At 47.4% G+C, this 12,911-nt stretch overlaps 1 protein-coding gene across 1 annotated transcript in view; it reads left to right on the top strand.

The window, feature by feature from the left end:
* Positions 1-540: 540 nt before the first annotated feature.
* The window catches only part of KCNK12 (potassium two pore domain channel subfamily K member 12), a 29,843-nt gene continuing 17,472 nt past the window's right edge, over positions 541-12,911 (top strand). The window contains exons 1-2 of the mRNA XM_039567858.1: positions 541-697; positions 954-1,322. Coding sequence (XP_039423792.1) covers positions 541-697; positions 954-1,322 — 526 coding nt within the window. The remainder of the gene's footprint in view (positions 698-953; positions 1,323-12,911) is intronic.

Genomic DNA, 12,911 nt, shown 5'->3' with positions numbered 1-12,911 from the left:
AAGGCAAACAGCGAAGACAGAACCCTACATCTTGGGGGGGAAAAAAAAATCACCTTTCAGACACTAGCTCAGATTAAATGGGCATTTGGCACTGAACCCAAAATGTATCATTTTCTTGGGTCTACCTCTGTGGAGTCAGATCAGAAACAACGATTCGTGCAACTAGAAATGGCTGAAATTAATTAATTAGCGCTCCACCGATCACCACCATCTCCCCCAAAAACACCCTGTTGGCACCGGGCACAGAGGAAAGGTTTGGAAGCCAAACCACCCGCGCAGCGGCCAAGGCGCATCCCACACATGGCGAGGAACCAGTGCGTTCGCCGTGTCCCCCCTGCCCGGCCGGTGCCGCGGTGGGAGCGGAGAAGCGGGGAGCGGCGGGCAGCGCAGGGCAGCGCAGGGCAGGGCAGGGCGGCCCCGTCCCGCCCCATCCCTCCCCCGGGCCGGGCGCGGCGGCCCCCGGGGGGCGGCAGCGGCGGCTCCAGCGGCCCGGCCCGGGCGGGCGGCGGCAGCGGGGCTGCGGGAGGCTTCCCGCCGGGGATGCGGCTCCCCGGGGGACGCGCCGCACGCTCCCGCCCTCCGCCCGCCGTCGACCGGGCGCCGCGCGGAGCCTCCGCCTCCGCCTCCCCGCGGCGTCTCCCCCGCGGCGGGGCCGCCGCCGCCGCCGCCGCCCCGCATGGCCAGAGCGAGCCGGCCGGTGCGCGCCGCCGAGCCCGCGCCGCAGCAGCCCGCGGCGCCGGGGGCGCGGGGCGTCGGGCCGAGGGCGGGCGGGCGAGGCCAACGGCCCCGGGGCGCCGCCGCCGCCAGCCGGGCGGGCAGCCCCGCCGGGGGATGACTCAGAGCCGCGGCCCCTGCAGCGAAACCACCGCCGCCGCCGCCGCCGCGCCGGGCTCCGCGCAGCGCCGCCCCATGCCCGCGCCCCCCGCCGGGGGCCGCCCGCCGCCCGCCGCGCCCGCCGCGCCGCGCACCGGATGATGCCCCCGCGGGGGCGGTGGGCTCCTGCCGCCGGCGGCGCCTCGCGCCCCTCAACGAGGACAACGGGCGGTTCCTGCTGCTGGCCGCCCTCATCGCGGCGTACCTGAGCGCCGGCGCCACCGTCTTCTCGGCCCTCGAGAGCCCGTCGGAGGCGGCGGCGCAGCTCCGTTGGAACCGGACCCTCCACAACTTCAGCCGCATCTTCAACATCAGCCCGCCGGAGCTGCGCGCCTTCCTGCGGAGCTACGAGGCGGCCAGGGCCGCGGGCATCCGCGTCGACGCCCTGCGGCCTCGCTGGGACTTCCCCGGCGCCTTCTACTTCGTGGGCACCGTCGTCTCCACCATAGGTGAGCGCTGCCCCGACGACTCCGCGGCGCAGACCCGCCCGCCCGGGAGATGCCGCGGCCGCGGCCCCGGCCCCGTCGTTATAGCGACCAAAGTTTGGGGAGAGGCGCCGCCGCGTTGCTGTGGCAACCGGGGTTTCGCAGCGCGTCCGGGTCCCTCTTGTCCCCGCTGACCTCCCGGCCCGAGTGTCGCGGTCCCACCGCTCCGCCCGCTGCACGGAGCCGGGGACCGGCGCTGCTCCCGCCCCGCAGCGCTCCGGCTCCCGCGGGTTCGCAGGAGCACGGGCCGTCGCGGCTGCGGGAGCCCCGTCCCTCCCCAACAAACTTCTGCTGCCGGCTGCTGGGCTTCGTTCCGCCGGCCCGAAGGAGCGAACGGGGCTGGCGGCTCCCCGAGCAGCGCTGCCTGCGCCGCGATGCGCCCGCCGGGCGAGTGGCTCGGTACCGCGGGAGGCGGCGCGGGGGCCGGTAGTAGCGGGCTGATGGAGATGCTGAGGGAGAGCCAGGCTTTCGCCGTGCCTGGCCGCTCAGCTTGGTACCGGCTTTAACTGCTGGCAAAGTTAGGATGTGTATGTGTTTAAAGACGCAAGGCACACGAAGTCGTGTGTCTTCCAGCTGTAGCACGATACGTGTTCTCCGTGTTATCGCTGCAGCCGGCTGCAGTTTCTCATATCCCATAGGTGTTTAGGAAGAGCAGTACTTTGTAAAGCAAATGATGAGTTCTGGTGGGAGGATTTTTGTTTTTTTTTACTCTGTGGCTATCTACTACTCTTGGACTATTGCTTGAGAAACCCTGTCCCTGAACACAAGTTCTTACCGGTCTTAATTCTGCCAGTTTTTAAGTTTTGTAAGAAGCCAAGTGTGTTCTGAGCGTAAGTGTCGTGTTTTCCCTTTATTGTAGAGAAAGAAACTCACAGCTCATTATTGCATTTACATTCATTCGGTTTGGAAAATGTTTTATCAATAATGACTAATCTGTATAATGGAGTCGTGATGGTGAGTACAGAATGTTGTCAGGTATTGTTACTTTTTGCATTGAAAAATCCAGTTAACTTTTGGTTTGCAATTACATTCAGTAGCCCTGTCATGAAAACACCGTTTTAATTAAGCATTAATTAGAATGCATTTCTTCATCACAGGAACATATATTTAAAAGGGATCATTTTGACTGATGTGAATGAATGAACAAAAAAAGCCAACGTTTTAACAAACCCACTCTTTCCTTACACCTGCTGTGGGAAACAGAGAAATCTTCAGGTGATGTGTAAACACATTGCTTCCCTGCCAACCCTGGCTTCTCCTCTCTGAGGTTATTGAAATGTAAAATGTTTCCTCTTCATTTGCATTTGTTTCCATCTCCACTTCATTGCCCCATCTGCAGTCATTTGTACCCGGGCAGAGGGAATGAGGAACTCAGCAGGGGGTTTTGCCAGTCTTGACAGGTGTAAATGGCAGAACCAAGAGTTGTGTTTCTCATATTCCTGTAGCAGCACTGAGAGGCAGTGCTCTCTCCTTGGAGTCAGTAATGTCACATCTCACGTGCGAGGTGGAGGCTGAAGACTGTTTTTCATGATCTGCAACAAAGGCCGGATTCTGGCAAGTGTTCCCCAAGTCGTACCTTCTCTTGGAATGCTACCTGCCTGCTACCTCCTGGATTGCTTACAGTACTTGGTGTGAGTTCAGAGAGCCTGCTGCAGAGCGAGGCTTTGCTCTGAGTGAGGAGATGCAGCAGAAGGTGGCTGGAAGTGGGGCCACGTTGTGCCTGTGGGCACAGCAAAGGCCATGGCAGAGCTGCTGGGGGTGCCAAGCTGCACAGCCTGGCAGGAGCAGTGTCTGCCGGAGTACCGGCATCCCGAGGCTGCTGCCTCCATCCTGGCATGGCTTCTACCAGCTACGTGTACAGCTCCTGCAGATGAAGAGCAGCTGCCCCCACCTCAGTGCTTCCCTTCGTGTGCCTCTTCAAGCTGCTGCAGCTCGTAGAGAGGCAAAGCCTACGGTGAGCTCAGCTGCAGCAGGGTTTCTTCCACCACACGGTTGTATTCGGTTATTTTTCGCAGTTCCACCCAGCAAAGGCAAAAAACCCCAATGAATTAACTAGTTGTTCTGCTAAAACATGATGCTGTGCTCTTAGTCAAACGTGCACAAAGCTGTCTGGCTCGTGGTCGCAGCGTGGGAGGAACCAAATGGCAGGGCACTGAGGTGTCACCTGGGTGAGCAGTTCCACAGCCATTCTTCCAAGGTCCATTTTTTCCCTCCCAGCCAGCTCATTTATGTACGTACCCTCCTGGAGTACCTTTGATGCCACTGTCAGCTCACACACCACATTATCCTGGCTCAGAGCAATTTGATTTGCTTTCGTGTCGTGCTTAATTGACAAGAATGCTGTTTCTACCCAACCTTGCCAAGAACTACCAGACGTGCAGAGTCAAAACAGTTTGCCTTCCTCAACAGCTTCATCAGTTACGTGTGTCAAAGCAGCTTTATTACTCCAGCTAAACACACCACTATCCTAGCGACGTGTTGGAAAGCTTCCTTACTGCTTAACAAATAGCAAGTATACTCAATGTCTCTCAAGGGTAAATCACCCACAGGTTACTCAGCTTCTTACTTGTAGAGGATTCGAGCTTGCAGGAATCACGCTATGTCTTTTCAAGCCCTCACTCTGTTCTCAACAGTTTTAATAAGACTACTAAATCTTTCAGATGTAGGCACTGAAATACAGTCACCCAGGGACAGGACTGCAAGTTTTCCTGGAGTTTGTGTAAGCTGAACAGAGGGACGGAAGAGTCCAGGTTTCATCCTTCTGTGAACACAAGGATTAGGCATAGCCAGGCTGGCAGAGAACTGTTCCGTCCATGCTCCTTGAGAGCTTTGCAGAGCCAAGCAGCTCCCCGCTGTTAGGTGCCTCCTTGGCTGCAGTTCTGCACTTCCCCAATTCCTCAGGGACACAATCAAACAGTCTGGGTGAGAAACATGTTAATGGGGTCTTTAAGAAGTGAGAGTTGAAATTCTAATTTTAAAGCATTTTCCTGAATAGCCCACAAAGTGTGTGGCTTACAGTCCATAAAACACCCTCTTGATAGCACTCTGGGCATTCATTTTTTATTACTGTATTGTTTGTGCTTGAATAATGAAATGTTGAGTTTATTTTCATTAGACACATCTGGATTTTCAGAACTATGTAAGAAAACACTTCATTCTAATTTCTGTTTGCTTGCTGTCGGACTACACCATCTCTTCAGTCATTATTTTGCACTCCAAAAGGTACTGGGTTTCTAGGCAATTATTATTCTGATTTCTTTAAGGAGCAGCTAGGTGAAATTTATTCTTGATTCTTTGGTTTAACTGACAGTAGGCTTTGGTTTGCAGTTGAGTTTTTTCCTTCCCTCCCCAAGTGCAGACCACCTATAGCTCCCAGCACTTCGTTAAAGACTGACAGCAAAAGTATAACTCAGATCAGATTTCTTCCTGGTAAAATGTGACAGATACAGGCATAATCAGTCCTAGCTTTTCCCATATTCTGGTAGCAGAGCCTGTATAGTAAAACATTTTGAAAAATCAACCCATTAAAACTGGATTCTAAGCTTCTTATGTGTAACTACGTGTTTCAAAAATCAAGTGATAGAATTGATTTATAGAAATCCATACCAGGCATTAAAAAATGAAGTCAAGTGAAGTACTCTGATGTGTAAAAGTGATTTTTGGATATAATTTTTTTTTTATAGCAGCCTTACTGTGGGCAGATGGTTTTGGGATGGAACATATCTGGGTTATGTGTGCCTGAAAGCACACCTGGGAAGAAAAGATGCAGGGATCTTCTCTCTGTACAGCTGTGATAAGGTTACAGGTGTTGGGGGCACAGTGTGTAGGAGTGAGCAGGACTGTTCATACGTGCCCTGAGGAATCCTGTTAAATGACCCAATATTCCTGTGGACTGACAGCTCTACCCAAATGGATCGGGCATGCTCTGCTCTTATCTTAAGTAAGGGACACAACATTCTGGGTTTTCTGCCATCTCACAGGTTTTGGCAGCTCTTCTCTCCTTGCTTAGGATGCTTAGCTGGGTTAGACCTTCTTCTCTCTGGGTCCTCTGTAGGGACCCAGCATACCCAGCACATCATTTCTGCTTGTGCTCCACAACCTGAGCACCATAACCACTCACTTCTAAAATATCCTCTGTCTCTGTGTCATAGTCTTGTGAGAATATCTGGTGGTCCAGATGTTCTGGAGGTGATAATTTAATGGAAGTGATGTGCAAAACACACTTGGACAGCTCAGCAAGCACAGGTCAGATGCTGTACTGAGCTGCCAGGAGCCAGGGGGTGAACCTGTGAGAGCAGGCAACTACAGAGGATAATTTGGCAAGAAATCCCACAAATAACCAACATGGTCCGAAGGTTTTAAGGGGAAAAGATATTTGCCCTGTCTTCTTCATTGTTGTATTCCAGGATGTGAATTAGAACTGCAGCCATGGGAGGTTGTGGCTCTCTGCTCTCCGTGAATGCAGCCTCATTCTATGTCTATAGGGCCAACCCAACCAAAAGGTGGCAGCCAAACCGGGGTGTGCGCCTGATCAGCAGCAGTGTTGTCTCCTCAGGGCTCTGCAATTCTCTGAGGCTTGTGCAGGCAGCTTTTGCTGAGGGTTCAGATGAGGGGGGAGTTGCCTCCAGAGTTGACCTTCTTAAGAAATAATCAAACAAAACCAAATGAGAAAGCAGCTGGAAGAGCAAGCAGTATTATTAAGGTGCAGTGTCAGGTTATTTGTCTTTGCCATCCTATACACAATCTGCAGCCAGCATGAGAGTGTGTTTCAGGCAGATCTGATTCCTTTGGTGCGTGTCGTGTTTTGATCAATGTGCCAGTGGATTTCTGAGAGTCTTTTCCTCACTCGGGTAATCTCGATAAAGAACAGAGAGCAAGAGGCTCAGAGGGCAGCAGGTCAATGGTCAGCATATTTCTGTGGAGAGTCCTGATCCTGCACTGATTTTCCTCACATGAAGAACTGTCACCATAACAATGTTTTCTGCTTGCTGTAGGTGCATGGGAGTATTAACTTCTTTGGGTGCCACTGATAGGAATTTCCTAAGTGTGTGGGCATAGGTTGAGTGCTCTGAGCAGAAAAGTAATCTAAATCACAGCTTGCTTTCTTGTGGTTGAGAGAAACAACACGAAGATTTACTTGGATTACATCCATGTAATTACACAGGTGACTTGAGGAGTCCCCCCTGAAGGGTCTCAATGAAATAATTTTGATCCTAAATTTGTTGGGATTTTATTTAGAAAGCAGGAGGAAGGAACCCCAGTACTTAAAATAAAGCCCTTTTTTAAATTAAAAAAAATTCTGAAAAACATTATCTTAATCTCAGTACTTCTTAGGCTTTGCCTGCCCTTGTAGGGTTATGCCTGCCACAGAAAATAAAGCTTTCACTGTGCTTTGGTCATCTAAAATGAATTATTTCTACAGAGCACTTCAGCTCAGATTACTTAATCTAAGCATTTCAGAGGTTTCTTTAATATTAAACCCTAGCTAAATGTTTCAAAACACTGACATCAGTAACTGATGGAGAAGTCAAGGACAATCAAATTGGACTTCTTTTTGCCATGGCTGTGGAGTTTGAGGTGCTCAGCTGAAGCACTGAAATGTGGGGTCTCCAAATTAAATGTCAAGCACCACAGCTTCATAGAGCAGTCTTCCTAAAACCAAACTTTGCCCAGCATTACATGAGATATGGTCCAGCATCTCAGAAGTTAGGGGAAATTTTATACTGACTTACTAAGTGCTGGTTCAGGTTCAAAACAAAGACCAACTGGAGTTTGTAATCAGGGATTCTCTGTTGTAGCAGCCTTCAGGGTCCCTCTAGCTTGGGTAATTGAAGGAGCAATGTCTACTTAGTGAGCATGTACCTCCTGCTTAGGAGAACATTCCTTTTGGTCTTTGGTGATTGTCCTGCTGGACAAATACCTCCGTTTTGGTTCCCTGTGCATTTACAAGAGCTTGGAGATGTGATTGCATACCAGACACTGGTGTGCCAAAGCACCCCTTTGACACCTCTCCATCCATGTGTGGCTCCAGCCAGTCCGTCTCTATTACCAAGCAACCTCCCTGTAAACCAGCTATCGAGCCTGTGATAGCTGTGAGGGATCATAATTACTGGGCTTATCAGCTGCCCTGTTTGCTGCAGGCTCATAAAGCCAAATCCTGCTTGAAACCCTGTGGCCTGTGTTCCCATGGAGCCCTGCCAGTCCCTGGAGTCTTCCCCCCACTTGGCTCTCCTGGGGATATTCCCTCTTTCCTTCTCATACAGCTGATCCAATGCTGCCTGCTCACCTGTGTTTCCCAGGCAGTCTGAACTTCTCCAGCTTCTTCTGCCTTCCCCCAATTAGTGTGCCTTTCTCTACTGGTGATTTGCGTGCTTGATTAACTTTTGGATATTTGTTTGATGTCTTTACAGCCTTTCATGTTAATAACTACTAAAGAAGGCAGAAGTAAAGCTTTACAGTTTCTCTCTGTTCCTCATCATACTTGTCCCCTTTCCCTGGTGTTAATCCTGCTATTGACCCGCATTTCTTTTTCAGTTTAACTATTTCTTCTTTCTCCAATTGTCTTCGGTTTGACACAGATCATACACATGTCATCATTTTTTCTCACTTGTACCACAGGGTCATCTTTGCCCGCACACTGTCTTGTTTTTATGCAAGCTTTAATTGCTCTTCATTGTGGAGAGAGGAGGAAAACAATTATAGGGTAGTTCTGTTGACAATTAACTTCATGTAACATTACCTACTCCTGGTGGTGTGCTGAAAAATACAATGTCATTTCTTTCTTTAATGAATGCGGTATTACCTTATCTTTGAAGCTGTTAAGTCAAAGAGAATTTTGCCTCTTGCTGTAGTAGCATCAGGGTTAGAGCAACACAAAAACAGGTCTGAACATTTCATCTGCAACTTTTAGACTGAAACAGCTTGACATTACTGAGAACATAAGCTGTGGCCATGATCTGAATAAATCTTGCTTACCTATATCAAAAGAGACAGTTTTTGTAGTGTGTCAGCACCAAGTGCATACCTGAGGGCATTTTGGGAGAAGATGTTTAAGCACAAAAATTAGGGTTCATGCTGGTGAACATTTGAAATGTGAAAGCCCTCCTGAGCACAATAAATGTTTGAAGTGACAATAAAAACCTTTTGCGAATAGAAACACTCTAGTAACAAACAAAATTAGAATCCAAGGGGCAATTGCATTGCAATCCAGACAAATATCTCCTCAATAGCCTACTTCTGCTGAAGTCAATAGCAGACCAGCCTGCAGAGCTTTAGGAAATCCTACCTTAGGTACTTTATTGGCATGCCAGGTTTATAAAACAAATGCACTTGTTATTACCGTGTAAAATACATCCCCCCTGAGCTCAGTGGGTCTGTTGATGGCACTGGCTGCTACATCTAGACATGGGAAGGTTTCAGTGCAATCTTTCTTGAATCAAACAAGAAGTAGAATGAAAATTAAATCTAATTGCATTACACAAGGCAAAGCATTAGCAGCCTTTACAAGTGATTAAAGCTTTGGAGTGGAAGAAGATAAGAAATTGAATGGTTTGATGTTAAGATATGGGATTACTTATTGTGGGTGAGGCACTGCTATTTCTCCTGTTTAAAAATCCATAATAAGTGCATGAAAGAAGCAGTAATATCTTGATAACAGTTCTAGCCCCGCAGCAATTCCTCCCTGGGTTTTAACCTTTCTGAGCTTGTTCCACTGCAGCTTCTTCCCTTTTAGAAATTATTGGCCAAATGTTTCCCAATCATTCCCAAGTCTTACACAGGCAAATTTAATCACGGCAGAAACCACAGCTAGAAGAAATTTGCCCATGCGAGAACCGAGCGAGAAACTAATTCAGTAAATTTCAGTTAAAGCCAGATAAAATGCCTTTGGTTATTCATCATTATATATTCTGTGATCTCTTTGCTCAGCCTGAGCATTGTGCAAGCAATATATCTGTCTCCTGAGGTCAGACAAAAAGCACAGTGTCACTCATGCTCAATGTGTATGCAGTCAAGTCTACTTTAAGCCCGATGGAAATAGGAGGGAGTGATGGCAGTGTACAGATCTTAAATCCAAGTTGTGATTTTCATAAGAGAGGCAGAAAGAGGAAGAATTTGATAAGATGATTTGTTCATTTACAAAAACTGCTACTGGCGGAGCTGGGAGGACCAGGAAAATCTCAGATAAAATCAAAAGCTCAAAATTGTCTTGGTAATGTGGCAAAGTTGTTCAGTATCATTAAATTTAAAAGTAGTCAAGGGAAATGCATGCTAAGGAAGGAAGAGTTAAATGGAGAAGTAGAAAATGGGAAATAACTGGTTAGTCAGCAGTCCTGTCACCCTTTATTTATATTACAGTAACTTAAAATTGGGTCTTTGTGCCTTCATGAATGAATTGGAAGAGCTGCCCAAGCAAACAGGTACTTGAGAATTTGTTTCTTTGCTTTCAGATGGAACTTTTTAAAATAAGGGACTTGTGAAGGTATATTTAAACCATAGAGAAGTCCAGGTAGATTTATCTGAGTTTTTTCATTAAATTGTAACTGTAGGAGTTTGTACAGAGATTTGGGGGGGGAAACAAAAAAAGGCCTAACAGTAGAAAGGATGTTTTCATGTTTAGGGCCTTTTTATCCCTTGCATCCATCTTTGTAAAGCAGAATTGCTGAGACAACTATCAAGAAACAGATGTTCTCTGAACACCTACCTACACAAAACACCAGTGGCAGAAGAAAAATCTGCCACAAGTCTGTTGTTTAATCCAGTCAAAAGATAAGCCAACAATATAACCATTGAACAGCTTTTCCCATCTGTAAGGCTCAGAAAGCCCACAAGTGACATCTTCTTTTGTCAGACTTCTTATGTGGAGAAATATGACATAGACCCAAGATCACTTGTGAAATTCAGATAATGCAGTTTTAATGCTGTTTCTTAGCCTGAAAGGAGAAGTACTGTGAGATGTACTGGCACTGAAGTGACAGTACTTGTGCAAGTATTCTTTCGAAGCCAATAATGTCTCACAAGAACATAACAAAATTTGGATACCATTATTCTTTTTAACTTGCAGTTCAGAAAAAAAAAAAAGGCTCAACCTTGGGTGTACACAGACATCTGAAATGCAAGTTTCAATAAACAGCAAAAGCAGCTAATGTTTGAAATGACAGGGCATAAGATTTTTTCTGTTAGGGTGTTGCTTAGATACACAATTATCCACACAAAAAACATTCTCAAAAAGACATAGGAAAATAAGAATGGGAGCAGCTTTAAAGGATGAAAAATTATGATTGCAACAGAAATCTACTTTTGAAACAATGTTCACCTGGAATCATCAGCTGCATGAAGACTGTAGGAAGGTCAGAGGAGGTGGTAGTATATGGCTTCAGATATTTGACACAAAAGAGAGAAGGAATTGGTGATTCTTGGGGCCCATGAGCACTACCATCATGTATACCCATGGTTACTGAGACATACTTCGTATATTTCTTGGTTATCATGCTTTTGTTTCCTGTGTATTTTTAAAACAGTTACTCTTAATGCAGGTGTGTTTCCTCTGTCTGATGGTGTTTCAGAAACCCCTGTGTTCTAGGTGATATTTGGCAGTGCAGTGAGCCAAGGCAGATGCTTCTTCATGCAACCTGGAATATGAGCAGGGGTTTAAACCCCCCCAACAGCTGTTAATGTGAGAGTGTGAAGACTCTAAGCCTGTAGTGCAAAGGGGAGGCTTTTTCACAGTATATAAATTTGTCAAACAACTGTGGAGCGTGTGGGATATATTTTTCCATTATTAACACCACCACCATTTCAGAGAAGATTGTAGCAAAATGGTTTTCCCCAGCTGTTAGGATAAGAAAAGAAGACAAGCCAGAGACAGGACCCTGCAACCATCAGGTGTGGAGGCAGCCACAGAAAGCAGCTGTGGGCTAGTTTAGATCAATGTACAAGGAGACAGGCTGCAACCAAAAGAAGGAACATTCTGTTCTCATCTCCTTTTTCTGGAAATCCTCCTTTGTGAGGTGGTTTAGGACTAATTTAGGCAACACTAACCCATATTCTTTCTGTTTTAACAAGCCATCAGAGTACCTCAGCTGTGCCAAGGGGCAGGATAACAGGAGGGCGTTTACTAGCATCTTGCTGAAGATTTGTCCAAGAAAGGCAGCATAAAATGAAGAAAATAATTTCAGTCTTGATTTTTATGACTGTAAACCAGAGACTGGCCCCAAGAGTTTAGCAGAGAAGAAGATGATATTATTTAAAAGAACAATAAAACCTTAAGTATTGAAAGAAGTTTGTGAACATTATGTTAGTGGAAAAGGGAGGTTGTCATGCCACAGGACACTTCCATCCCTTTACAGCCAATTCAGCAAGAATAGTGCCAGTTTGTAGGTCCTGACTTTCATTGTCTCTATGTATTTGAATTCCTTTGAATTCAAATAGAGTTTGAATTCCTACTCCTGATTTTCATCCTTCTCTGAACTTCATTCTCCACCATCTCCTTTTAGGAGAGGCTCCCTCTCCCTCATTTGAAACCATGTTCTGTTGCAGTAGGATTAGCCAGAAAACTAAACATAAGCTTGCCAAAGATTTTGAGCCTCAAGCCTGTGACTCTCCCCACATGTTCCCTCTTCAGGGGGGGCTGCTTAGCAAGAGCTTGGGCCAGAGCTGCTGCTCAGCTGGCAACACTGATGGCCTGGCACAAGTCAGTCCCCATTTGCTTGTACAAGGTGTATGAAGAGCAGCTGGCCCCAGCCAGGGAATCATAAAAGTGATTTAGAGACACTTCTACTTCTTCCGTGGCTTGGTTCTGTGCCAAAGCAACGTCACCAGACCTCCTTCTGTATTTATTGGGTTTTGTCTTTAGGACAACGGCATGTAGTAGTGAGCAGGGGTGGACTTGTTTAATTAGTCTTTGCAGGCTGTACACAGAAAGGGCAGCATGCAGTACAGCTGAGGAAAAAAGCTTTCCTGCTTCCGCTAAGTGAAAAGAGCAAGAATACTGCTGCTGCTGGTGGTGAAGCTGAAGCCCCAGCGTTTATCTTTTTAAGGGCCATGTATCACTCAAATACACAAAAGTTAGGCCACTTGAGCTGATAAATGTGCCTGCTGAGTACCCTCTAGAGACTAAAGATCTTTCTTGGAAAGCTCAGCTAGAAGGTGTCAGCTTAGAAAAACACACTTGGGAAACCTGCTGCAAGGAGGAGAAGTTAAACATTCACGAGCAGCCGGGTTTTGAGGAGGTTATTCCTCTCTCCTTCTCTGAGGTTTCTTTGGGGTCACCCCCAGTGCCTTAGAGATGCTAACAGCTGGGGTTTCTGAGATAAAACCTCACCTTACTCCTCTCAGTCTGGCATATCCTTCACCCTAAATATACTGCCCTGGCTGTGTCATACATGATAACCTCTCCTTAGGTCATGGGGTCCCCTCCTCTCCTGCCTGACGTGGCCAGGTATCAGCCCCACATGGCAGCACCTCTCCATGTAAGCACTCTGCGTCTGGGATCGGTCTTCACATTCCCATCTCAGGGGATTTCATGAGAAATTTCATGAGGTTTTCTTGCAGCTT

This window comes from Corvus cornix, chromosome 3 (assembly GCF_000738735.6).
Source record: "Corvus cornix cornix isolate S_Up_H32 chromosome 3, ASM73873v5, whole genome shotgun sequence".
Taxonomy (NCBI): Eukaryota; Metazoa; Chordata; class Aves; order Passeriformes; family Corvidae; genus Corvus; species Corvus cornix.
Note: the sequence above shows the minus strand (reverse complement) of the source record. Positions and strands in the feature narration are given on the sequence as shown.